At 42.3% G+C, this 26,696-nt stretch overlaps 1 protein-coding gene across 2 annotated transcripts; it reads right to left on the bottom strand.

Annotated features, from left to right (window-relative positions):
• Positions 1 to 17,640: 17,640 nt before the first annotated feature.
• On the bottom strand, positions 17,641 to 25,287 carry LOC140187665 (claudin-4-like). 2 transcript variants are annotated; one of them, XM_072243192.1, is made up of 2 exons: positions 24,689 to 25,287; positions 17,641 to 17,674 (listed from the first exon to the last, which is right to left on the bottom strand). In XM_072243192.1, exons 1-2 carry the CDS (start codon positions 25,285 to 25,287, stop codon positions 17,641 to 17,643), a joined length of 633 nt encoding a protein of 210 aa, XP_072099293.1. The 2 variants fall into 2 exon arrangements, with proteins under 2 accessions (XP_072099293.1, XP_072099292.1); XM_072243191.1 differs by lacking the exon at positions 17,641 to 17,674 and having other exon boundaries at positions 24,658 to 25,287.
• Between the last annotated feature and the right edge of the window lie 1,409 nt (positions 25,288 to 26,696).

Raw genomic sequence — 26,696 nt, 5'->3', positions numbered from 1 at the left:
TCTTGTACCCCCATTCAATTCTTGTAAAAATGTTACTATAGACATAATTAGCATTTTACATGATATATTGATTTAATATAAAAACAAGATAAACATTACTTACCTTAATGAGACTTTTAACAAATTTATTTTGTCTTCTTTTGATTTCTTCCTTTTTCTTAATCACATATTCTTTCGTAACTCAGACCCAAGCACTAGTCAGTCTGATGTTGTGTTTTATAGTATCTATTAAGATCATGTCTTCTATTATGTGAGAAAGTGTTTTCACAAACAATGCACAACAGTTTTCCTGACGGACCCGCTATAAATAACTCATTTTCCCACTGTTCATTGAATTCACGCTTGCTATCACTTTCTGCTTTTCTTTTGCACTGTGATGGGTAACTGAATGTAAAACAAGGCTTAGTTTTCAAAAAAATACAAAACTGCAGATGTTCACAAAGGACAAACAGCACAACTCCTTAGCGCACAAGTGTCAATTGTAAACTGACTGGCAAAAACCTGCGACGCACCGCTAGTGCAGACGCCTGGTACCTCAGGATCAAACAAGTATCAAATGTGTATTGAACAGTTATGGAACGACTGCAGAACAAAAGTCCTTTCCTAGCTTGATTCATTGAACATTTTTTTTAATTGAAGACAGATTAATGTGAAAGAAGATAACATTCGCCAAAAGATGTGCACGAAATAATAAAATCGCTAAAAATAATTGCTAAGTTTTAGATTTATTCTTGGTAAAACCCATGTCTAGCTCTAAGCTACTTGAATTCCTGTTATAGATTTTTTTTCTACAAATCGGTTTTTGGTTAATACGTTTTGCATGAGTAGACTTACTTTTTTTTTATTATCACCGGGGTGCAATGCGCCATTTTTCCCCATCCCAGATCTAGTGCTTTCCCAGCATATATGATAAATAAACTCTTCTCAGGCTTCGAACAGGTACAGGTATCGATGACCAGCTCCACCATCTTCAAAAGTGGAGTTTGTCATCAAAATGTCCATTATAATCGATACCAGTACCCGGCTGGAAGACTGAAAAGAGTTTATTCGTCAGTAACAGCTTCTTCCCCACTGCCATCCGATTTTTGAATGGACATTGAACCCATAAACACTACCTCACTATAGTTTCATGTCTATTTTTGCACTACTTATTTAATTTAACTATATATTATATATACACACACGCTTATTGTAATTCATGTTTTTTTCTATTATTATGTATTTCATTGTACTCCTATCGCAAAGACGACAAATGTAATGATGTCCTGGTGATATTAATTCTGATTCTGATTGTGAATTCAAGTAGATAATGGACATAATATGTACATCTGCTCCTGGGGGGGTGGGGGGGAGGTACATTTCCGTCTGCAGTGACCCAGTATTCATTCTTCTGTAGTTTCCGTAAATATTTGGGTATCCAAATTTGAAGTTGCACTTTCGAGGTATGTTCTGCATATAAATGGTCACAGAATTAACTCTCAGTAGTGATTTGATTTCAGTTCACAAGATGTCAGAAAGTTAGTGTTGAAACAAAACTAAAACATACTGGAAACACGTTTATCAGTCAGCCCAAAATGAGAAAGCACACAGCTCACGATCTCATCCCAGTTCTTACCTTTATTGTCATCTGCAAAGCTAAGTGTTTCCCAGCCAGCTTCCTTTATTCCACACATATACTTTGAGTTAGTAAACCCTTCTATATGTAATCTGAGGCAAATCCAGTTCATCAGTTTTCCTGTAGTTGCTAATCTGCTTTGGCAATTGATCAGTAAATTTAAAATTTTCATCTTTCTGTTCAGATCCATTCATTGGCTCCCATCTCTATTATTCAGTAACTAATTCTAGTCCTATCCTGCTTCAAGAACTTCAGCCTATTACCCACTCCCATCACCCTATGGGTGATAGCTATGCCTTCATTATCTGGAACTAAGAACTGAAGTCCTCTCCCTTTGTCTAGCTGTCTCCCTATTTTTTTCCAATTTTAGACTCTGTAAAGCCGAGCAAAACTCTTAATCACCCTAGTACCATGTTCTTGTGCCAATGTTTTTCTGATTCTGTGCAGCACATTCAGTTGTTCCCTGCATTAATGGCTTAAAAAAACAGGAGTGGATGTTAAGCTTATTTTTTTTTTCTTTTCTTAACAACACTTGATCTTGGTTTAGAGATTTAGCGGAAGAAAATAGTCCTGAGATTGAACAACAGCCACAACAGCAGAGCAAGCAAAATCAGCTGGATTGTTTCTATTTCTTATGTTCTCCTTTGTCAATTTAGTGGAAAACCACTTGCTTGGAGTAAATGAATGGTGAATGAATAACAATTCAGAGTTAGAGGAATGATGAATTAATGAAGAAAAGATGGTTGGAATGCTGGAAAAAAATTATGGAATGGGTGGGAGTGGTCCGTGATGCCAACAAAGAACTCCAATATTCAGTTGTTGAAAATTACAACCCACTTAAGACTAGAAGCTAGATGATCAGTCTAAGTGTGCTGAGCCAGTGTGATAGAACTGGATTTGGAAACTGGCCCCACTACTATAAATAAGGCCATATAGTGAAGTACATATACCATATGTCACCATCTACTACCTTAAGATTTGTTTTCTTGCAAGCATTTACAGGAAAATAAAGAAATACAATAGAATTTATGAAAAAATACATTAACAATGACTGACAAAACCACTGTACAAAATAAGACATTGTATATAAAAAGTAATACTGAGAACATGAGTTGTAGAGTTGCTGCCTTCTTGTGGCAGTGCTTCTTATAAATATGCTGGGGGTAGGATTTGCAGTAGTGTCATCAGCAAGCTTAAATATCGCATTGGAGCTGTACTTAGCTACACAATCATAGATATAAAGCATGTAGAGCAGGGAGCTAAGCACACAGCCTTGAAGCATACTCATGCTGATGGTGAAGTAAGTGCTACTGGATAATAGTCATTGAGGCAGGTTACCAGATCTTCTTGGGTACCAGTATGATTGAAGTCTGTTTGAAGCAGGTGAGTAAGTCAGACAGCCAAAGTGAAATGTGGAAGAGGTCTGTAAAGACTCCAGCCAGATGATTAGCACAGGTCCTCATTACTCACCTATGTATCCCTTCTTGTCAATAATCAACATCTGGTTCATTTAAAAAAGGAGCTATAATTGATCCTGGAGGAAATGTAACCATAACAGGCTGTGACAGAGGTAATCTATGTTGCTGGAGATGATGGTACAAGCATTGGAGCATAGGGCACTAGCGCAAATTGAATAATATATAAAAAGAAACTGCTGGAAGAGTTCAGTGGGTCAAGCAGCATCTGTGGAGGGAAAAAGATGTGTCAGTGTTTCAGGATGAGAATCACAATCACGACTGCTCCAGATTACAGCATCTGCAGGCTCTTCTGTCAAAAGTGACAAAATATTCCTTTATGATCACTAGCAATAATCAAAATTGAATTTGAGAACAGAATTGCTGTGTACGTACATCTATTGATGCTTCTGGACACATCTTCAGTGATGTTCCTGGAATCATTGGGTGTTTCGGGTCTTTCAACACCATACAACCTCCTCCAGGTGACCCAGCTGGGGCTGATCAGACCCCAGCTTGTGTCCAGATGGCTAGCTACTTATGACTCCATGGCTGCCCTCTTTTGAGCCACAGCCATCTTGAGGCCCTCTCTGCCGCATCGGTGGTACTGCGGATGGCTCCCCTCTTCCTCTCTCCCTCGATGCCCAAAATGCTGAAGGCTCTAACTAAAGAATGGGCTATGAATCCTCTAAGAGAGTGGGTTGGAAACATGGTCAAAATTAGCTCAAAAGAAGAGAAAAATGAGAAAGAAATACACCAGGTGAGGGCATTGCAAAAAGAACATTGTCTCTGCCTAGTGGCTACAATATCAAGACAAGCCACCGAAGAATAATGCGAGATATGGAGAGGGTGCAGGTAAGGGTAAATATACAGGAGTGGAGTTAGACAAGTATAGTTCATAAATGAAAGGCTAAAGTGATACCAAAAAGGACAAGGCAGGATAAATGGTAAAGATTGGGAATCCATAGAGAATGAAAAGGGAAATGATCTGTGGTAGAACTGAAGGTGAGATTTAACAAACTATTGACTGAGTTCTCAGCAGTGAGGAAGGAAGGAATCACAATCTGTGAGTCAGGTCTCTAGCCATCCTCAGAATGTCAATATATTCACATCTCATTGACTCATATGCAATTCTGAATGTGTTACATTTTACAAACATATAAATGTGGGCCATGAGTTGACGTCTCAAGCTTGGTCTAACGTTTGGTAAGGTCATAACTGAATCTAAACCCAACACCACATTCCTATAATTTTTAGTAACCTTTGATCCCCTTGTTTATCAAAACTCTACGTCTGTCTGCTGTAACCATACTTAAAGAAATTGTGCCCACACCCATTTGATGAAGGAAGTTCCAAGATTTCATTACCTCTGACAGAAATGGGTGAACAATGACACCCAAGTTATACTAACAAGTAATGCTACTCCCCCACCTTTCATTCCTCTGCCTCGATCACATCTGAAACATCGGAACCCTGGAATATTAAGCTGCCAGTCCTGCCCCTCCTGTAGCCAAGTTTCACTAATTGCTATAACGTCATAATTCCACGTGTCAATCCACGCCCTCAACTCATCCGCCTTCCCCGCAATACTCCTAGCATTGAAATATATACACCTCAGAAGATTTTTACCACCACTCACAACCTTTCTATTAGCGGATTTGCTTGAACTTTTAACATCATTTATTTTCACCCCAGCCACACTGTCTGCTCTGGCACTCTGGTTCCCATCCCCCTGCAAATCTAGTTTAAAGCCTCCCCAATAGCACTAACAAACCTCCCTGATAGGATATTGGTCCCCCTGTAGTTCAAGTGTAACCCATCTCTCTTGTACAGGTCCCACCTGCCCCAGAAGAGGTCCCAATGATCCTGAAATCTGAAACCCTGCTCCCTACACCAGTTCCTCAGCCACTTGTTCATCCTCCAGAGCATCCTATTCTTACCCTCACTGGCACATAGCACAGGTAGCAATCCTGAGATTACCACCCTCGAGGTCCTGCTTTTCAACTTCCTACCAAGCTCTCTATACGCACTGTCCAGGACCTCCTCACTCTTCCTTGCTATGTCATTGGTACTGATGTGCACCACGACATCTGGCTGATCACCCTCCCACTTCAGAATGTCATGCAAGCGATCAGAGACATCCTTGACCCTGGCACCCGGGAGGCAACAAACCTTCCTGGATTCTCTGTCACGACCACAGAACCTCCTATCTGCACCTCTAACTATCGAGTCCCCTATCACTACCGCTCTCCTCTTTTTCCACCCTCCCTTCTGCACTGCAGAGCCAGACTCAGTGCCAGAGATCCAACTACTGCAGCTTGTCCCAGGTAAGTCATACCCCCCAACAGTATCCAATGCGGTATACTTGTTGTTGAGGGGAAAGGCCACAGGGGAACCCTGCTGTGCCTGCCCTTTCCTCTTCCCTCGCCTGACAGTGACCCAATTTCCTGTCCTCTGCTCCTTTGGCGTAAATACCTCCCTGTAGCTACTATCTATAATCTCCTCATTCTCCCGAATGATCCTCAGGTCATCCAGCTCCTGCTCCAATTCCCTAACGCGGTTTGTTAGGAGCTGCAGCTGGATGTACTTCTTGCAGGTGTGGTTGTCAGGGACACCGGAGGGCTCCCTGACTTCCCACATTCTGTAAGAGGAGCATTCCAACATCCTGCCTGGCATTCTCTCTACTCTAAACAATCTGAACGAAAAACTTACCGGAACCCATCCTGGCCTCTGCCTGTTCTCGCCGAAGCCTGTTGAGCCAAAGCCGTCCCACTCTGACTCAGTCCACTACGACGATGGTCGCTGTATATGGCTTTGTCGCTTTTATTTCTGCTGTTTGATTTTATACAGAAAATCTTGCTTTAACGAGACAATATTTAACAATACATTTCCCATTTAGTTTAAAGGCAAAGCTTCAGGACAAACAAAAATGTGAATTAACTCTGCAGTAGTTCACAACATAAGAGGAAATCTAACACAACACCTGACCTACCCTTGCCCCAACAAAGCAAATAGAAGAGCTGGTTTCAAGTCAGAACTGGCAAAAGAAAGAACATGCGCACTGTGAAATAACAGAAGATAAAATGTGATTGATAGCAATTGCATGTTAGAAGAACTAGATATGCAAAGGCCTTCATAGAAATGTGGCACCTGGAGGAATTAAGATGAAAATAATATTTGACTTTTCCCTTGCCCATCCTCAATTTTTTTCTATAAAAGAGCTCAAATATTCTTCTATTCAGGTTCCACTATGTTTAAAGTTATATCCCCAAACACACTAAATTCCAACAGTGTGTACTTTTTCACATGTAATTCAAGAGCTCTTTCCACCTCCACTATTTTTAAACAAACCTGCTTTGGGAAACATCTTCTATTTTCTCATTTTACACTGCATTGTGAAAGCAGGTTAATGCAAGGGTTATGTTTCACCAGAATAATCAGTTACAAAATGTTCAAACCTGGAGACTAAGAACCTAAAAGAATACAAAATAGAAAGAGCTTGCACGCCACTTCTAGCGTTGAATAAGACTGTGGCAGCATGTAACTCCATATACCAGCCTTTTCTTCCTCCTTATCCTGTACCAAAACTGAATGAGTCTCAAATTTAAAGTCAAGAGTTGGCCAAGCATTATTGCAAAACTATCCACTTTAAAAATTTTAGTTCACCCTTGTGTGCGAAGAAGTTTCTTGACTTCACTCCTAAAAAAAGGGATAGGGCATATGGCCCTTCAAACATACTTCACCACCATCATCATAAGCCAATAAAATATAGGAGCAGAATTATGCCATTTGGCCCATTGGGTCTGCTCCACCATTGGCCTCTTGGCCCCAATCTTCTGCCTTCTCGCCAATTCCCTTCATGCCCTGAACAATCAAGAATATATCAACCTCTGCCTTAAATATACCCAATGACAGCCTCCTCAGCTACCATTAGCAACAAATTCCATAAATTCACCATGCCCCAGATAAAGAAATTTCTCTTCATCTCCCTTCTAAATAGACATCCCTCTAATCTGAGGCTGGGTCCTCTGGTGTTAGACTTCCGCACCATAGGAAACATCCTTTTCAAATCTGCTCTTTTGAGGCCTTTCAACCTTTGAGATGTTTCAATGAGATCCCCGCTCATTCTTCTAAATTTCAGTGAGAAAAGGCCCAGAGCCATCAAGCATTTCTCCTATGATAAGTGAACTCCTTTGAACCCTCTCCAATGTCAGCAGATCATTTTTTAGATAAGGTGCCCAAAACTGCTCACAAAACTCCAAATGAGTCTTCACCAGTGCCTTATAAATCCTCAGCATTACATCCTTGCTTTTATATTCTAATCCTCTTGAAATGAATGCTAACATTGCATTTGCCTTCCTCACCACTAGCTCAACCTGCAAATTAGGGAATTCTACACGAGGACACCCAAGTCCCTTTGCACCTAAAATTTTTTATTTTCTCCTCATTTAGAAAAAGTCTACACTTTTATTTCTTCTACCAAAGTGCATGACCGTACATTTCCTGACACTGTATTCCATCAGCCACTTCTTTGCCCATTCTCCTAATCTGTTTATGTCCTTCTGGCCTTTCTGCTTCCTCAACACGTCCTGCTCCTCCAACCATCTTCAAATTGTCTGCAAATTTGGCCACAAAGCCATTAATTCCTTCATCCAAATCAATGACATATAATGTAAAAAGAAGTGGTTCTAAAACAAACCACTGTGGAACACCACTGGTCACTGGCAGCCAACCAGAAAAGGCTCACTTTATTCCCATTCTTTGCTTCCTACCAACCAGCCAATGATCTATCCATGCTAGTATCTTTCCTGTAATACTATGGGCTCTTAACTTGTCAAAGGCCTTCTGAAAATCCAAGTACACAACATCCACTGATTCTCATTCATCTATCCTACTTGTTATTTCTTCAAAAAATTCCAACTGATTCATCAGGCAAGATTTTCCCTTAATAAAACCATGCTGACTTTGGCCTATTTTATCATATGCCTCCATCTTCCCAATCAATAAGGACAGACTAGCTGGCTTGCAATTTCCTTTCTTTTACCTTTCTCTCTTCCTGAAGAGTGGAGTGATATTTGCAGTTTTCCAATCCCAGAACCATGCCACAAAATCCATTGATTTTTGAAAGATTATTACTAATACCTCCACAATCAGAATCCTGGGGTGTAGACCATCTGGTCCAGATGACTAGTTTACCTTCAGACCCTTCAGTTTCTCAACCAGTAATTACCTCTGCCTAGTAATGGCAACTTCACTCCCTTCTGCCCCCTGACACTCTCAAATTTCCAGCATTCTGCTAGTGTCTTCCACAGTGAAAACTGATGCAAAATATTTATTTCAGTTCACCCATTTCATTGTCCCCCATTAGTACCTCTCCAGCATCATTTTTCTATGGTCTGATATCTCCTCTCACCTCTCCTTTACACTTTGTATATCTGAAGATTTGATAAAGTGAAGCACAACAAGTTATTCGAAATATTACAGGAAACTCTAGATCTAGATTCGAAAGACCTCCACCTAATCAGAAATCTGTACTGGGAACAAACTGCCGCTGTAAGGATAAATGGAGAAATGAGTCAGTTTACGAAAATCAAGAGAGGCATTAGACAAGGATGTGTTTTCTCCCCTGATTTGTTTAATGTGTACAATGAAACAATATTACAAAAAAAAAGTGACATCTTGGGAATCAAAGTTGGTGGTGAAAACATCAATAATTTTAGATATGTGGATGAGACTGTGTTAATTGCAAGTAAGGAGGAAAGACTACAAAACTTAATTGATATAATGTTGAAGAAAGTGCAAAAATGGGTCTATCTATCAATTGCAAAAAGACAGAATGTATGGTGATATCCAAAAAGAAGGAGAATCCTATCTGCAGGCTGAGAATAAATGGAGAAGACATAAAACAAGTACAGAACTTTTGCTACTTAGGAAGCTGGGTGACATCAGATGGCAGGTGTCACATGGACATCAAAAAAAGAATAGGGATGGCAAAAGGCACCTTTACGAGAATGAAGAGTATACTGACCAACACTAAACTAGGCATGACAACCCACCTCAAAGTACTGAAATGTTATGTTTATCCAGTTATGTTATATGGCTCAGAATGTTGAACAATATCTAGTAACATGAGGAAATGAACTGAAGCAGCAGAGATGTGGTTTTTGAGGAGGATGCAAAGAATATCATGGGTGAAACGAAAATCTAATGAGGATGTCATGAACAGAGCAAACACAAAAAGAGAAATAATGTATGAGATCATGAAAAGGTAACATAACTTCATTGGACATGTGATTAGGAAAGAGGAATTAGAATGCACGGTAATTATGGGAAAGATCGAAGGGAAGAAAGCAAGAGGAAGGCAAAGACAAATGATGATGGAGACAGCAGCCAGAGAACTGGAAATGAATACCAATGAATTGATCCACTTGACCCAAAACAGGAGCTCAAACTGGGCACGGCACCTGATGATGATGATGATGATGATGATGATATCTGAAGAAACTTTTGGTGTCCTCTTTAATATTATTGCCTAACTTACTTTTGTATTCCATTTTTTCCACTTTACGACTTTTTTTAGAACCATAGAACATTACAGCACAAAACAGGCCTTTTGACCCTTCTTGGCTGTGCCAAACTATTTTTCTGCCTAGTCCCACCGACCTGCACCCGGACCATATCCCTCCATACACCTCTCATCCATGTACGTCCAAGTTTTTCTTAAATGTTAAAAGTGAGCCCGCATTTACCACTTCATCGTTGCCTTCTTTTGGTTTTTAAATACTTCCCAAACCTCTAACTTCCCTCTATGTTTTGCTCTATTATATGTCCTCTCTTTGGCTTTTATGTGAGCTTTGACTTGCCTTTTCAGCCTTGATTGCATCATCCTGCCTATAGAATATTTCTTCTTCTTATGATGTATATATCCTGTGCCTTCCAAATTGCTCCCAGGATCTCCAGCCATTTCTGCTCCACCATCATCCCAGCTAGTGTTCCCTTAAAATCAATTTTAGCCAGCTCTTCCCTCATGTCTCTGTAATTCTCTTTATTCCACTGTGACACTGATACACCTGACTGTAGCTTCTCCTTCTCAAATTGCAGGGTGAATTTCACATTATTATCACTGTCTCATAAGTCAGTTCTGGGTTCATTGTACAACACTCAGTCCAGAATAGCTGATCCCCTAGTGGGCTCTACCATGAGCTACTCTAAAAAGCTATCTTGTAGACATTCTACATTCCGCCCCCCCCCCCTTGGTATCCAGCACCAGCCTGATTTTCCCAATCTACCTGCATATTGAAATCCCCTATGACTATTGTAATATTGCCCTTTTAGCATGCATTTTTCATCTCCAGTTGTAATTTGTAAACCACATCTTTGTGACTGTTTGGGGTTCTGTACATAACTCCCATCAAGATATTTTTACCTTTGCTGTTTCTTAGTTTGACCCACAACAATTCTACACTTTCTGATCCTATGCCACTTCTTTCTGCTGATTTGATTTCATTTTTTACCAACAGAGCCACCCATCCCCTCTGCCTACCTGCCTGTCTTTTTGAGACTATGTGTATCCTTAGTGGTTACTCTCCCAGCTATAATCTTCGTTTAGCCACGATTCAGTAATGCCCATAACGTCATACACACCAATCTGTCACTGTGCAACAAGTTCATCCACCTTATTTCATATACACCTGTACTGCGTGCATTCAAATATAACACCTGCAGTCCTACATTCATCACCCTTTTCGATTTTATCCCCCTTTTAAATTGATTCTCATCACATTGACTGCAATTTTGCCCTATCCTCATCCTCTTCTTGCTAGCAGTTTCACTACACACTGCCTCTTTTGTGAACCAACTGCCCCATCCTTAGTCCTATCACTTCAGTTCCTATCTCCCGGCCAAATTATTTTGAACTCTCCCCTCTTCATTATGTGCCATGTCATATGACAAGGATGATTATGGTTTGACCATGATTGTACCTGGCAAATTTTTCTATAGAAGGGGCTTGCCATTGCCTTGTTCTGGGCAGTGTCTTTACAAGATGGTGACTCCATCCATTGTCAATGCTCTTCAGTTTGCCTGGCGACAGCGGTCGCATAACCAGGAATTGTGATATGCACTACCTGCTCATACAACCATCCACCACCTGCTTCCATGACTTCACATGACCCTGATCAGGGGGCTAAGTAGGTGCTACACCTTGTACTTCACCATTCAGTACAATAATGACTGCTCATCTATTTCAATATCATATTCCCACTCTCACTCCATATTTCCTGATGCCTTCTCCACCTGGAAATTTATCAGTCTCCTTCCTTAATAAATTTAGTGAACTGACTTCAACAGTCCTCACTTGTGGCAAATTCGACTCCTCCGAAGGAAGATATTTATTACTCCTCAGCCTTGTACTCTGTCAACTCAAGCTGAGGTCCCTCATTCTAAATAGCCAATCATCAAAAACATTCTTTCCATATCTAAACACAAGACACCTGAAGAAAAGTCCTGGCCCAAAATGTCAACAGTTCATCCATTTCTATAGATGCTGCTTGGCCTGCTGAGTTCCTCCAGCATTTTGTGTGTGTTGCTTTGGAACTCCAGTATGTGCAGACTTTCTTGTGTTTATGACATTCTGAAGATGCTGGAAAACCAAAGCATCACACACAAAATGCTGGAGGAACTCAGCAGGTCAGGCAGCATCCATGGAAATGAACAAACTGCTGAATGTTTTGGGCCAAGACCCTTCTTCAGGACTGGAAAGGAAGAGGGAAGATGCCAGAATAAAAAGGTGGTGGAGGGGAAGTAGGCTAGCTAAAAGGTGATCGGTGAAGCCAGGTGGATGGAAAAGATAAAGGCCTTTGAGAGGAAGGATTCTCATAGGAGAGGAGAGTGGACCATAGGAAAAAGGGAAGGAGAGGCACTGGGATGAGGTGATAGGCAGGTGACAAGAGGTAAGAGGCCAAGGTGGGGTATAGAAAAAGAGGGGAGGGGCAGAGATTCTTTTTTATTGAAAGGTGAAATCAATATTCATGCCATCAGTTTAGAGGCTACCCAGATGGAATATAAGATTGCCGCATTATGGCACAACTCCAAGAGGACTACAACCTTATTGTAGCGTTTGGGGGCATGCATGCCTCAATGACCCAGAAAGCTATGTTGGCTGGCATCAGGGCCTTGTGCTTTAGCTCTTGGCAGAGTCACCCATGCCAAACAGGTCAAATGGTAGAGGCCAGATTAATAGTGGTGTACCAATCCTCCAAGCTTAGGGGTTCTGCTCAGGGCTAACAACCTTGAATGGCCAAAAAAAAATTATTATGAAAACAGCAATGAAGAATTCTGATATACAGACAGAGATGGAGGGCCTTCATTGCTCTCCCAAATGCCAGTGGCATAAGCAAGTAAGTCATCGTGGCACAAGAGAAGCCATGGGTCTACATGTCAGATTGGAAATGGGAAATGTTTGGCCACTGGGAAGTTCCACTTTTAACGAAGACTGACAAACAACCAATGTGCGGCAGAAGACAAATTGTATATAGATAAAATAAATAATACTGAGAACATGAGTTGTGGAGTTACTGCTTCTTGTGCCATGCTCCTTATCAATGGTGGAGAGGGCTTTGCAGTGGTGTCTTCAGCAAACTTAAATATGGCATTGGAGCTGTGCTTAGCCACACAGTCCTAAGTGTAAAGCGAGTAGAGCAGGGGCTAAGCATACATCTTGTGATGCTCCTGTGCTAATGGAGATTGTGGAGATGTTCCCAATTTGAACTGACTGGGGTCTGCAAGTAAGGAAGTACAGGATCCAATTGCACAGGGAGGTATTGAGGCCAAGATCTTGAAGCTTATTGATTAGTTCTGAGGGTCTGATGGTATTGAATGCCAAGCTATAGTTGATAAAGAGCATCCTGATGTATGCATCTTTTTTGTCCAGATGTTCCAGGGTTGTGAAGAGCCAATGACATGGCATCTGCTTTGGGCCTGCTGCTCCAGTAGGCAAACTGGAATAGATCCAAGTCACTTCTCAGGCAGGTCTTGATATGTTTAATCACCAACTTCTCAAGATACTTCATCACTGTGCATGTAAGTGCTACTTGATGATAGTCATTGAAGCAAGTTACTACGTTCTTAGGCTCCAGTACAAGTGAAGTCTGCTTGAAGCAGATGGGTACCTCAGACTGTCGAAGCAAAAGGAAAAAGATCTCAGTGAACACTCCATCCAGCTGATCAACACAGGTTTTTACTACTTAACCAGGTCTAGGTAATTGAGCCATCAGCTAATCAGGATAGCGCTTATTTGGGACTCCTCTTAAAGAACAAAAAACTAATCAAGAAAGTAGGTGGGATTCCTTTTGTCATGTGTCCAGCAACAATGGATATGAAATTGAGTCAGGTTATATAAACAAGCAATGATATTTATTAACTTCTACTCAAAACATAGGAAAGTAAACAAACTAGCTTAATCGGATGTTAACCGTTATACGGCTATCTCGAACAAACAGTCAAACTTAGAAATAGTTCTTAACGAGTTCTCATTCAAGCGCAGTCTTAAAGTAGTAAGCTGAAAAGTCCAAGAGATTTTTACAGTCTTTAAGCAGAGACTTTACTGCAGTAACAATTCCTCCGAAGAAAATGACAAATCTGCTGATCACAGTCGAGCGATACCTTGTTGAAGCAATCACGAAGAAATAAAGGAACTGACCTTTCGGCTGGGGGGTGAACACTGCACAAACCATCCTGACCTTGCAGGGGGTTAACTCAAATGTGCCTGCCACAATTTCCCGGACGATTCCGATTCCAAACAGTCGATCACTTCCAAACATGATCGACGTCATTAACTTTACCCGATCATTTGTTCCCGTACTTTGGTAAGGTCTTCACTCTCCAATACTAGACTGTAAAGGAAAACAAAGGTGCAACGAACAAAAACTGGCAGCAATTAATGAAACTTCTGGCAACTACGTGTTTACCTTAAAATAGAAAGTAAAGACTGCATCACACTTTGGCGGGCTTCCTTAAATACCATCATGCCATCATGTGACATAACATCACCCCACGGTCATGAGACAATTACATCATCCCACTGTCCCGTGATCAAACTGTGGGCCTGTAACACCTTATACCGCTTAATTGGGCAGGAGTCTGTTTCTAACAGTTTTCAACTAGTGTCAGTCGCATGCCCTTGTGTGGCCTTTAGATACTCCACCATTTTTCGAGCGAACCGTTTTTTAAATAGTGTCAGTTGAGAGAATTTCTGTTCAAAAAGCAGCATTTTTGGCACTGATAGTTGGCGAGAAAATAAGCAGTAACACAATTCAGAACAGTTTTGTTCCCTGCAGTTTCAAGCAACGGCCGGGAGTGAAAATGAAACTATTTCACTAGTTCAACAGGTTAGAAACTATGAAGAATTTGAAGGTATCGACAATCATCTTGATTTTTTTATTTCACTTATAATGAAAATGAAGATTTAGAGGATGCAATCATTGACAGCATTTTATGCGGTAATCCATTATTTGCAATGGATGTCTGAAATGATTATATTCATTTACAGTCAAAAGTACATGATGTAGATGAATTCCTCCATTGATATGTATTAGGAACCAATACAGTTTGATAGTACTGCAGTCGTATTGGTAATGTCCTAACTTGTTCTGTATTTCATTTGAATACATAATTTATCACTCCGTTTACTTTTTTAATACTTTTTTAACTATTTCCATGAAACTTTGGCTTATGGGGGTAGCTGCTTAATTGGGCCAAAGATGGGTCCCAATGTCTCCTAATTAACTGGAATCCAATGTATTGTTGTGGTTCCTGCATTCATTCTTAAAATGTTAGCCATCACCATACCTTACAGTAATAGTCATAGTCATAGTCATAGTCATACTTTATTGATCCCGGGGGAAATTGGTTTTCGTTAGAGTTGCACCATAAATAATTAAATAGTAATAAAACCATAAATAGTTAAATAGTAATATGTAAATTATGCCAGGAAATAAGTCCAGGACCAGCCTATTGGCTCAGGGTGTCTGACCCTCCAAGGGAGGAGTTGTAAAGTTTGACGGCCACAGGCAGGAATGACTTCCTATGACGCTCTGTGTTGCATCTCAGTGGAATGAGTCTCTGGCTAAATGTACTCCTGTGCCCAACCAATACATTATGTAGTGGATGGGAGACATTGCCCAAGATGGCATGCAACTTGGACAGCATCCTCTTTTCAGACACCTCCGTCAGAGGGTCCAGTTCCATCCCCACAACATCACTGGCCTTACGAATGAGTTTGTTGATTCTGTTGGTGTCTGCTACCCTCACCCTGCTGCCCCAGCACACAACAGCAAACATGATCGCACTGGCCACCACAGACTCGTAGAACATCCTCAGCATCGTCCGGCAGATGTTAAAGGACCTCAGTCTCCTCAGGAAATAGAGAAATAGAGAATAGGACGGAATGAAGCTGATATATCTATCATTGTCAACTCATTTAACATCTTCATGGTTTCACTTGTTTAAACTTAAGATCCTAGTTTTGGTTTGAATTTCTTCACTTACTTTTTTTAATGATCTTATGGATCTTCTTCCAAACACTCCTGGTCCTCCCGTTTTTGTTCCCTTTCCACTCACTTCCCCAACCATAATACCCTTTCTCAACCCCTTCCCATCCTGGTTCTATCCACCTACTACCCACCCACTTCACCCAATGGATCTCCTTCTTCTGGTTCCATCTGCCCATCTCTCCCTTGAATCGCTGTGATTATGACCTTTCTTACTTTTAGACTCCACCGTGAAACCTCTGTTTCCCTGTTCATCACCCTCCAGCCTCTGTCTCCACCTTCAGCCTCCCCAACTTAGCTCTCTCTGCACATCATCCTTTACCTCCCCTTTGTCCATCTATCACTCACTGGACCCCATCTCATCCCTCCACCTCTCCTCTTTATACCAGCTATTTTGTCTCTCCACTTTCAGTCCCGATGTAAGTCCTCGATCCAAAATGTTGACAATTCACTTTCTTCCACAGATGCTGCCTCAGAATCAGATTTATTATTACAGACATATGTTGTGAAATTTGTTGTTTTGTGGCAGCAGTACAGAGCAAGACATAAAAATTACTGTAAGTTACAAAACATAAACAAATATTGCAAATGAGGAATAATAAGGTCGTGTTCATGGGTTCAGAAATCTGATTGCAGAGCAGAAGAGGTTGTTCCAAAAATATTGAGTGTGGGTTTTCTGGCTCCTCTACCTCCTCCCCAATGTGGTAATGAGAAGAGGGCATGTCCCAGATGGTGATAAAGATGATGAAGGCTTCCTTCTTGGGGCACCGCCCCTTGAAGATGATGGGGAGATTTGTGCCCATAATGGAGCTGGCAAGAGTATAACAAACGATCGTTGTTGGCAGAAACTCAGATAACAACAAGAAGGTGTTATGAGTCAGATAGGCCAGCTGGTTGAGTGATGTTGCAACAACAACCTCTCATCCAGTGTTAAATACGAGTGATTCTGCAGATGCTGGAAATCCAGAGCAATGCAGACAAAATGGTGGAAGCACTCAGCAGCTCAAGCAGCACCTATGGTGAGGAATAAACTGTTGACTCTTTGGGCCAAGACCCTTCATCAGGACACCATAAATGGTTGTTTTTCTACTGCAAGAAGTCAGGAGGTTCAAGAATAAGTGCAAAACTTTATTTACCGTTAAACTTATAAATGATTAGATATGTTTTCAATAACTTAATTGTGCTGTGTGTTGGTGTCATTTCAAAATGAGGATTGCTGTGTGAACCCCACCCAACAACCAGTAAATGGTGATATGCTGTACTAGATTCAAGAATGTCACCCTGCAGGTAATTCCGCTGCTTTCGAAATTTAAAAAAAACATATAACAAAGGATTTATTTAACTACCCACCCACTAATCAAGCAGCAACAAAATTGCTCTTATTAAAATTTTAAAAAGGTTTTTAAATGGTGTCTTATCATCATAACTTTAACACACTGTAGTAAAAACAATATGAAACAAATAACCTCTGAAATATTAGCAGCTGGGTTGGGTAGACTGGAGAGAGTTTAATAAAAAATAAAAGCACTTTCTGCCACAGCTTGTGACATAAAAATATTTCCACCAAGTGTTTGTTCTTTGACAGTTAATTAGCCTTGAAACATAATGAAGAGAAAGTGCATGCCAGGATTTCAACAAGTACCATATTATTTCTCGACAAGGAGGGTCCCTCTCCCTGCCAGCCAGGCAAGTTCTTAGTTCCTGTGAGATGAGGCATTCTGCCAGATGGTCTGGACAGTCTGCTCAGGAAACCACCCCAAAGTCTCCATTTAATCCTTCTTCTGCAATACCTGCAGGAGGGCCCATGCCGACCACTATCTGATAGACTTTCGGTCAAAGGTGTTGGTCTGTAAGTACTTTCCCACGAAGCACAGGTAGTATGGCAATATCCATCTGATGGAGTTGATGCACTACAACAAGGTCAAACCCATCAAGCGCAACACCAGCGACAGATAGAACCTCGACAGGTGGTGGCATCTGCAGCCTACACATAGCATGATGCAATCACACTTGAAGGTGCTCATCAGGATAAGGGTGACATTGAGTACATTTTTGCCCTCATTCTTCAGGGTCTTGTACATCCAACCCCTTCTGACTCACTCCATCCTGGATCCCCAGATGAACCAGAAAACTACCCAGATGATTTCCAAGCTAGAAGAATGGGGGACAGGCCACACATGCACCAAGTACAGTCATCTCAAGACCACCTCACGCAATGTCCTCTCCACAGTCCCAATTTCTCCTTTACCTTCCAAATCTGCTCCAGCTAATTCCTATTACACACCTCAGCCCCTTCAAACTTGATCCCTGTCACCTTCAGGTAATCAGGATTGAGGGTGAAGAAGATGCTGGATTGGTCAAGCCTATTGTCAAAGAGCACGGCCTGACCCTTTGTATGGTTCACCCTAGCCCCTGATGCCAGATCAAACAGGTTGAAGATGCTGATCAATCTGCGAACTGACCTTGGATCTGAGCAGAAGACCATAACACCGTCCATATGCAGGGAGGTTTAAACCTGGTCTCTCTGCTGCCTGGCAACGCCACTCCTTTTCAGCTTTCATCCTTCCTGGTGGCTTTGCAAAAATTCCATGCAGCACACAAACAAGAATGGAATACCCCACCTGACTCCTGACCTGATGGAGAAGCTGTCTGTTTCCCACTGCAGATGTCTGTGCAGAGCAGTTGGATCCAATTCCTGATCTCCTCCCCAATACCCATTTTGTAGAGTATGTCCATAATGTACTTGTGTGATATCCTGTCAAAGGCTTTCTCCTGACCTAAGCTGACCAGGCAGGCAAATTACCCTGGGCTGCACATGGGCAATGATACCTCTGAACAGTGCAGGGCTGTCAAAGATCTTCTTGCCAGGTTTGGTTTAGGTGGATCACCCACCCCAGAGCCGACTTGACCCTGATGGCAATGGCTTTGAAGAGGATCATGTCGTCTATATTGAACAATGAGATGGGCTTCAAATTCCTAATGTATTGAGGCTATGATGTCCTTCCTCACAGAGTCTTACATGCTGCCAGCCAGAAGACATAACATTGTACACTTTAGGAAGGTCTGGGCCCACCCCGTTCCACAGAGCCGAGTTTAGCATAGCCAGTAAATAGTCATGTCCTGGAGTTTTTTTGAATCGAAGGAATAAATGGAGTCAGTCAGTTCCTCCAGGGTCAGTGGCTGGTCCAGGCTCTCCCACTTGCTGTTGTCTAACAGCTCTGTGATAGAGTTCTGGGAGGCTGTGCTCCCTGTGGATTTCAGTCTGAAAAATCATCATAGAAGGAACTCCGGGTCCTCAATACACCCATCTGCAAGGACGTTACTGAGCCGTCTCATTCCTTGAAGCTGTGGATCACAGAACTCCCCCTATGAACCTTTTGGAAGAAGAAACATGAGCACATCTCATCCTCCTCCAGATTTTGGACCCTGGATCAGAAGATTATCCTAAAGGATTCAGCAGGGAAGAGCTGGGCCTGCTGGCTCTTCACCCCTTGTAACTCCTTCCACACACCCATCCTCCTCGACCGCAGAAGAAGTTGCTGCAACTCTGTCTGGAGTCGGCACAGTCACCTCTCTCACTGCCTTGCTTTCTGAACCTTTTAGTGGATGAAGGACCTCTTCCCATCAGTGCACAACAGGAATCAAAAAGGGTTTTTAAGGCTCTCCAAGTTGCATAATCCCTCCTTAGTTCCTCATTGTTCTTCGGGCTCATCGCCTTGATATTCAATTTCTAAGTCCCCATGCCTGCCTTCTTGTCCTCCTGTCACCTACAGGAGAAGCAGTGGTCGGAGAACCGCCTTTTCATCTTGGATGTGATCCTGGAACTGTTGGAGTCTGTGATTTTTATGTTTGGAGATCATTTGGGTGTTCCAGCGCTCTGCAGTCTCCGAGAGGATTCTGGGAGACAGAGGCATCGTGCGCAAACTTCATAATGAGAAGGCTGTGGAATGGGGCACAAGCCATTGTTCGTTGATTAGGGAGAGATTAAAATATCAAGGCAAGTGTGGAAGATAAGCACCGGCTGACTGTCTCTTGATGGCTACAGAGAGGGAAAGGTCTGCCGCTGGGCCCGGAGAGTGTTGCCCAGGTTTTCTGCAGTTTGGATGTGGACTTGGATGTGGATTTTTTAAAGTTTTATAGTTTTTTAAATTCTGTGTTTTTTGCCTGATTTTTCTTGTTTTTTTGTTCGGGAGGAGGGATTTGGGCGTCGATGTGCCTGTTCCATTTTTGTTCTTTTTTTTTGTGTGGGGTAGGGGGATTTGGGGGTTGATGACTGTGCTGCCTTTCTTTTCTTTCTTGGTTTCATGGCTACCTGGAGAAGAAGTTTCAAGTTGTATACTTTGATAATAAATTAACCTTTGATCCTTTAGAAGAACACCAGTGTGTGATGCATTGTGAGTTGGTTTCCTGGACGGTACTGGGCAGTAATATACAGCTCCGGAAACACATTAACAATCACCAGTAACCAACAGAGTCACTTGACAAGTGATGCCCTGCACCCCAGCCCATCAAACACACAGTTTACAGTCATATAAAATATGTCATTCTAGATATAAGCAAGCTTTCTGAAACTCCCATGAAATAAGAATACCTTACAGTTATGTAAATGGAGAACCTATCGTTCTCTGTATAAATATGGTGATTGTTTAAGGTAACTCATGCAGTACTAATAGACAATATTTATTTATTTTACACAGTTGAACATTGTGGTTTCAAAGCCAATCATAGCTTACAAGAATCAAAGCACTCAGTGGAAGTTCTTTGCACCTGGTTCTTGTTTATATCAATGGTTCCTTGATAACAATATACTGTCTGCCTTTGTCTCTAACTGCTCTCTTAACATTGTTTTTTTTCTTCCAAGCTTTACCAAGAGGGATTTCTCACAGGTCGGCGGCGGTTACTTAAAATGGCAGCTTCGAGAGCATTAGTCCATTGTTAATGGCCTATCAGCGGCTATAGCTGGAGCAGGCTATAGCAGGGAAAGTTCAGGCATAAAAGGGAGACACTGCCCAGTGGAGCGGTCATCAACGGAGTGATCTGAGGCAGAGCGGTAGAGTTTTGGCTCATTCGGGCTTCAGCGATAACGGGTCGAGGCAAGGTAAGTTACCTGTGAGGAATACAAACAGGAAGTATGTCTGTGAGACCGGTGTTCTGTACTGAATATCAGATGTGGGATGTCTGGGAGACTCCCAGCCTCCCAGACAGCCACATCTGCACCAGCTGCATCGAGCTGCAGCTCCTCAGGGACTGCGTTAGGGATGCAGCTCGATGACCTTCGTCTGGTCAGGGAAAGTGAGGAGGTGGTAGAGAGCAGCTATAGGGAAGTAGTCACACCAGAGCCTCGGGAGACAAATAAGTGGGTAAGTCAGGAGAGGGAAGGGCAGGAGTCAGATTCTAGAGAGTACCCCTGAGGCTCTCCCCCTTAACAATAAGTACTCCTGTTTGAGTACTGTTGGGGGAGACGGCCTACCTGGGGGAAGCATCAGTGGCCGTGCCTCTGGCACAGAGTATGGCCCACAGCTCAGAAGGGTAGAGAAAGGAAAAAGACAGCAGTAAAAGGGGACTCTAAGGTTTGGGGGTCAGACAGGTGATTCTGTGGACACAGGAAAGAAATGCGGATGGTAGTTTGCCTCCCAGGTGTCAGGGTCCAGGATGTTTCTGATCGTGTCCACAATATCCTGAAGTGGAAAGTTGAACAGCCAGAGGTTGTGGTACGTATTGGTGCCAACGACTTAGGTAGGAAAAGGGAGGAGGACCTGAAAACAGACTACAGGGAGTTAGGAAGGAAGTTGAGAAGCAGGACCTCAAAGGTATTAATCTCGGGATTACTGCCTGTGCCATGCGACAGTGAGTATAGGAGTAGAGTGAGGTGGAGGATAAATGCGTGGCTGAGGGATTGGAGCTGGGGACAGGGATTCAGATTTCTGGATCACTGGGACCTCTTTTGGGGCAGGCCTGACCTGTATAAAAAGGATGGGTTGCACTTGAATCAGAAGGGGACCAATATCCTGGCAGGGAGGTTTGCTAAGACTACTGGGGAGAGTTTAAACTAGAATTGCTGGGGTGTGGGAACTGAACTGAAGAGATGGAGGAAGGGGCAGTTGGCCCACAAATAGGAAAAACTTGGAGACAGTGCGAGAGGGAGGATGGGCAGACGATAGAGAAGGGATATACTCAGACCGATGATGTGAGATGTGTCTATTTTAATGCAAGAAGCATCATGAACAAAGCGGATGAGCTTAGAGCCTAGGTCAGTGTTTGGGGCTATGATGTTGTGGCCATTACAGAGACTTGGAAGGCTCAGAGGCAGGAATACTTACCTAGAAATCCAGGCTTTAGATGTTTCAGAAAGGACAGGGAGGGAGGCAAATGAGGTGGGGGTGTGGCACTGCTGATCAGAGATAATGTCACGGCTACAGAAAAGGAGGAAGTCATGGAGTGATTGTCTACTGAGTCCTTGTGTATGGAAGTTAGAAACAGGAAGGGGTCAATAACTCTACTGGGTGTTTTTTTGTAGACCACCCAATAGTAACAGGGACACCAATGAGCAGATAGGGAGACAGATTCTGGAAAGGTGTAATAATAACAGGGTTGTCGTAGTGAGAGATTTTAATTTCCCAAATATTGATTGGCATCTCCCTAGAGCAAGGGGTTTAGATGGGGTGGAGCTTCTTAGGTGTGTTCAGGAAGGTTTCCTGACACAATATGTGTATAACTCTACAAGAGGAGAGGCTGTTCTTGATCTGGTGTTGGGAAATGAACCTGGTCAGGTGTCAGGTCTCTCAGTGGGAGAGCATTTTGGAGATAGAGATCACAATTCTATCTCCTTTACCATTGCATTTGGAGACAGATAGGAACAGACAAGTTAGGAAATCATTCAATTGGAGTAAGGGGAAATAGGAAGCTATCAGGCAGGAACATGGGAGCATAATTTGCGAACAGATGTTCTCAGGGAAATGTACGGCAGAAATGTGGCAAATGCTCAGGGGATATTTGCGTGGCGCTCTGCATAGGTACGTCCCAATGAGACAGTGAATGGATGGTAGGCTACAGGAACTGTGGTGTACAAAGGCTGTTGAAAATCTAGTCAAGAAGAAAAGCTTAGGAAAGGTTCAAAAAATGTCAACTGTGCTTCTTCCTATGGATGCTGTCTGGCCTGCTGTGTTCCACCAGCATTTTGTGCGTGTTGCTTAAATTTCCAGCATCTGCAGATCTCCTCGTGTTTGCGTTTTGCCCATCCCAGTTAACTTGTTGCGAAAATCTTTCCAATACATTAAAGTTAGCCAAAACTACAACTAGAAGGCTAAATAAATGTTTTGAACCAATAAAGGGATTCATGAGCCGTGGTCAGGGCCACTAGTTGTCTCCTGTAAGTGTTAACATCTCTGGCTCATTAAATCCTTTCAACATTTAACAGCCTACTTGAAAGTGTTCCATTTCAGAAGATCAGCCAAGCTAGTTTGGTCTTTCCCAGGTTTAAATTTTACGTATTTTATTTTTGGTGCGCAACGTCTATTACATTTATATTTGTTCAGAGATCAGAACTATTGTCTGCACACCAAGTGTTTAACCAAAGTACCATACAGATTTCTCTACCTTCAGAGAAGAACCGTTTTATACAAGCTGTTTACACAAACCCCAATCTGTAGATCCAAATTCCCCCCCAACCTTTTAACTACTGATCCCTTTGTCATAACGCCCACATTTTCACCCATAAGAAAAAATTTAACAAGAAAATGTGAAAGTAATTTAGATTTTATTTCAGCCATTCCCATTTACAATATTACCATGTCCCCGAAGCCTTCAAGAAAATAAATGCCCAAGAGTCATGGGAAAAAGGTTAATCTTTAAAATATGGCAATAAGAAAATGATACAGAATTAAAAATGAGGCTATAATTTCAAATTATGTCATTGCAAAGTAAATATAAAATAGTATTAACACTTTCAAAGGACTGAACTGCTGTTGTAGACCCATTTTATAAATTCCACCTTCCCTGTTGGTGAAATGGCGGCCGGTATATCCCATCACTCCCCTGTCAACAGGTATTAGCTACTTACAAAATACGACTTAACACTGGACGTTTTCTTACTAACTGGTAACGCATTGTCGTTGAAACTCAATATTATCTAAACATTAGTACTTTTACAAAAAAAAATTTCCATCAAAACCTTACGTTAACGAACTTCTCTATATTCAGATTCTCATCAGATTTAAAAATTGCTGCACCTGAAGTTACATTGTGTACAGGTGCAGATTTAAATTCAAATTCATCCCCCAATGAAAATCCAAACACAACTAGGTTAGCATGATACAAATAATTACTTAAACACTTTACAGTAAATTCACTTAGTTCTTCAATGAGGAAATGTTGTAAAATGCACAAACTTAATGTGATTTTATCTCAAGAAGTTGGTTCGTATCTATTTCTTTCCAAATTAGATCAGATTAGATTAGATTAGATTCAACTTTATTATCATTGTGCCGAGTACAGATACAAAGCCAATGAAATGCATTTAGCATCTGACCAGAAATGCAAAGAATAGTGTTATTTACAAAATAACTGTGAATAAAAAAAAGTGCTACAGCACACAAATATAAAAGTACTGAGACAGTACAATACAGATGCAATACTGCTTAGCGCTGTGATGAGAGGTTCAGCAGGGTCACATCCTCAGGGAAGAAGCTCTTCCTGCTGGTGCGGGAGCGGAGGCTCCTGTAGCGCCTACCAGATGGGAGGAGAGTAAAAAGTCGATGGTTAGGGTAAGATGCATCCCTGATATTGCTTTTCGCCCTGCCCAGGCAGCGTTTATGGTAGATGTTCTCAATGGTGGGCAATTGGGTGCCGATAATCCGCTGGGCAGTTTTCAGCACACGCTGTAGTGCTTTGCAGTCCAATACAGGACAGTTGCAGTTGGGGAGTATGCTCTCAATGGTACAGTGGTAAAAGTCCGTCAGTATCCTGGGACAGAGGTGAGCTTTCTTCATGATCCGCAGGAAATAAAGGCGCGGTTGTGCCTTTATTACATATGTTTCATAAATTACATATATTTCTTGCTCATAGGGACAGACCTAGGTGCAGAATACATCGCAGTGTAGCCATCGTCTTTTGGGGGGCAGGAACAGCAGAGCAGAGCCCCTCCGAGGATCAGCAGACCCGATGTTCCCCATCCGATGTACAGGGAGGCGCCAAGTTCTCTCCTCTGGGCGTCGGTGACCAGCGGGTTGTAGAAATCCTTGATAATGGTGTTCGCTGACCAGGACACCGGGATCAGGGTCAGCACTCCAGACAAGATGAAGACAATTCCCGCTATAATTGTGACCTTTGCCTTCGTTGCCCCGTTTTCTATGCAGTTGGTGCATTTTCCTCCCATGATGGAGACGAGGATGCCAATGACTCCCACCACAAGGGAGATAACGGTCAAAGCTCTGGAAGCCTGGAGATCTTGCGAGAGCGCCAACAGGGAGTCGTAAACTTTACACTGCATCTGCCCGGTGCTCTGAACAATGCAGTTCATCCAAAGACCTTCCCAAATGATCTGCGCCACCACGTTGTTGTTTCCAATGAAAGCAGTCACTCTCCACATAGGCAGGACGCAGGCGAAGAGTGCACCCAGCCACCCGAACACACACAGGGCTATGCCCAGAATCTGGAGTCCCATTGATGCCATTCTCGAACATTGGCAGAATCAATCTGCGACTTTCAGGGTGAAAGAAATAGTACGGCTAACTGCTTAGAAGATCCAGAACAATCTAAAGACAATGTACATGCTGTGGCCTTTATATCTCCCCACCATTAGGCAGGCATTCAGTGCTGTCCACGTAACTGAAAAAGAAGGATTTCCCGTTGAACCAGATTCCATTATATTTTTTTCAGATGCTTCAGATGCCTCAGGTGCTTGCAAGAATGAAAGCACTCAGTGGAAGTTCTTTGCACCTGGTTCTTGTTTATATCAATGGTTTCTTGTTAACAACATACTGTCTGCCTTTGTCCCTAACTGCCCTCTTAACATTGTTTTTTTCTTCCATCTTCGGCAATTTATAATGGAGAACAAGTATAATTATTATATTCTAGTATAATAAATTTTCATATTCAAGTTCAAACTCAGTTTGAATTGACTTTATTACTTACATCCTTTAGATTAAATTAGATTCAACTTTATTGTCATTGTGCGGAGTACAGATACAAAACCAATGAAATGCAGTTAGCATCTAACCAAAAACGCAAAGAATACTGTTATTTACAAAATAACTGCGAATAAAAAGTAAGTGCTACAGCACACAAATATAAAAGTACTGAGACAGTACAATATGGGTGCAATATTGCTTAGCGCTGTGATGTGATGTTCAGCAGGGTCACATCCTCAGGGAAGAAGCTCTTCCTGCTGGTGCGGGAGCGGAGGCTCCTGTAGCACCTACCGGATGGGAGGAGAGTAAAAAGTCCATGGTTAGGGTGAGATGCATCCCTGATAATGCTTTTCACCCTGCCCAGGCAGCGTTTATAGTAGATGCTCTCAATGGTGGGCAATTGGGTGCCGATAATCCGCTGGGCAGTTTTCACCACACGCTGGAGTGCTTTGCGATCCAATACGGGACAATTACCGTACCACACTGAGATGCAGTTGGTGAGTATGCTCTCAATGGTACAGCAGTAAAAGTCTGTCAACATCCTGGGACAGAGGTGAGCTTTCTTGATGCTCCGCAGGAAATAAAGGCGCTATTGAGTTCAGGGACCAGGTGAGATCCTTGGAAATGTGGACACCAAGGAATTTGAAGCTTGATACACGCTTCACTACAGCTCCATTGATGTAGATCGGGACCTGAGTGTGGCTACTAGCATGCCTAAAGTCCACAATGATCTCCTTGGTCTTCTGGGTGTTAAGGACCAGGTTGTTGTCGGCACACCACACGGCCAGGTGCTGGACCTGGTCCCTGTAGGCCGTCTCATCATCCCCTCTGCTCAGGCCAACCATCGTGGTGCAATCTGCAAACATGATTTATGTACATGAGGAGTAAAAATCTTTATGTTATGTCGCCGTTTAAATGTGCAATGCGCAATTTATCGTAATTTGTAATAAAT

The sequence above is a fragment of the Mobula birostris genome, chromosome 25 (assembly GCF_030028105.1).
Source record: "Mobula birostris isolate sMobBir1 chromosome 25, sMobBir1.hap1, whole genome shotgun sequence".
NCBI lineage: Eukaryota > Metazoa > Chordata > Chondrichthyes > Myliobatiformes > Myliobatidae > Mobula > Mobula birostris.
The sequence above is the reverse complement of the archived record's forward strand: the minus strand, read 5'-3'. Positions and strand labels throughout refer to the sequence as shown.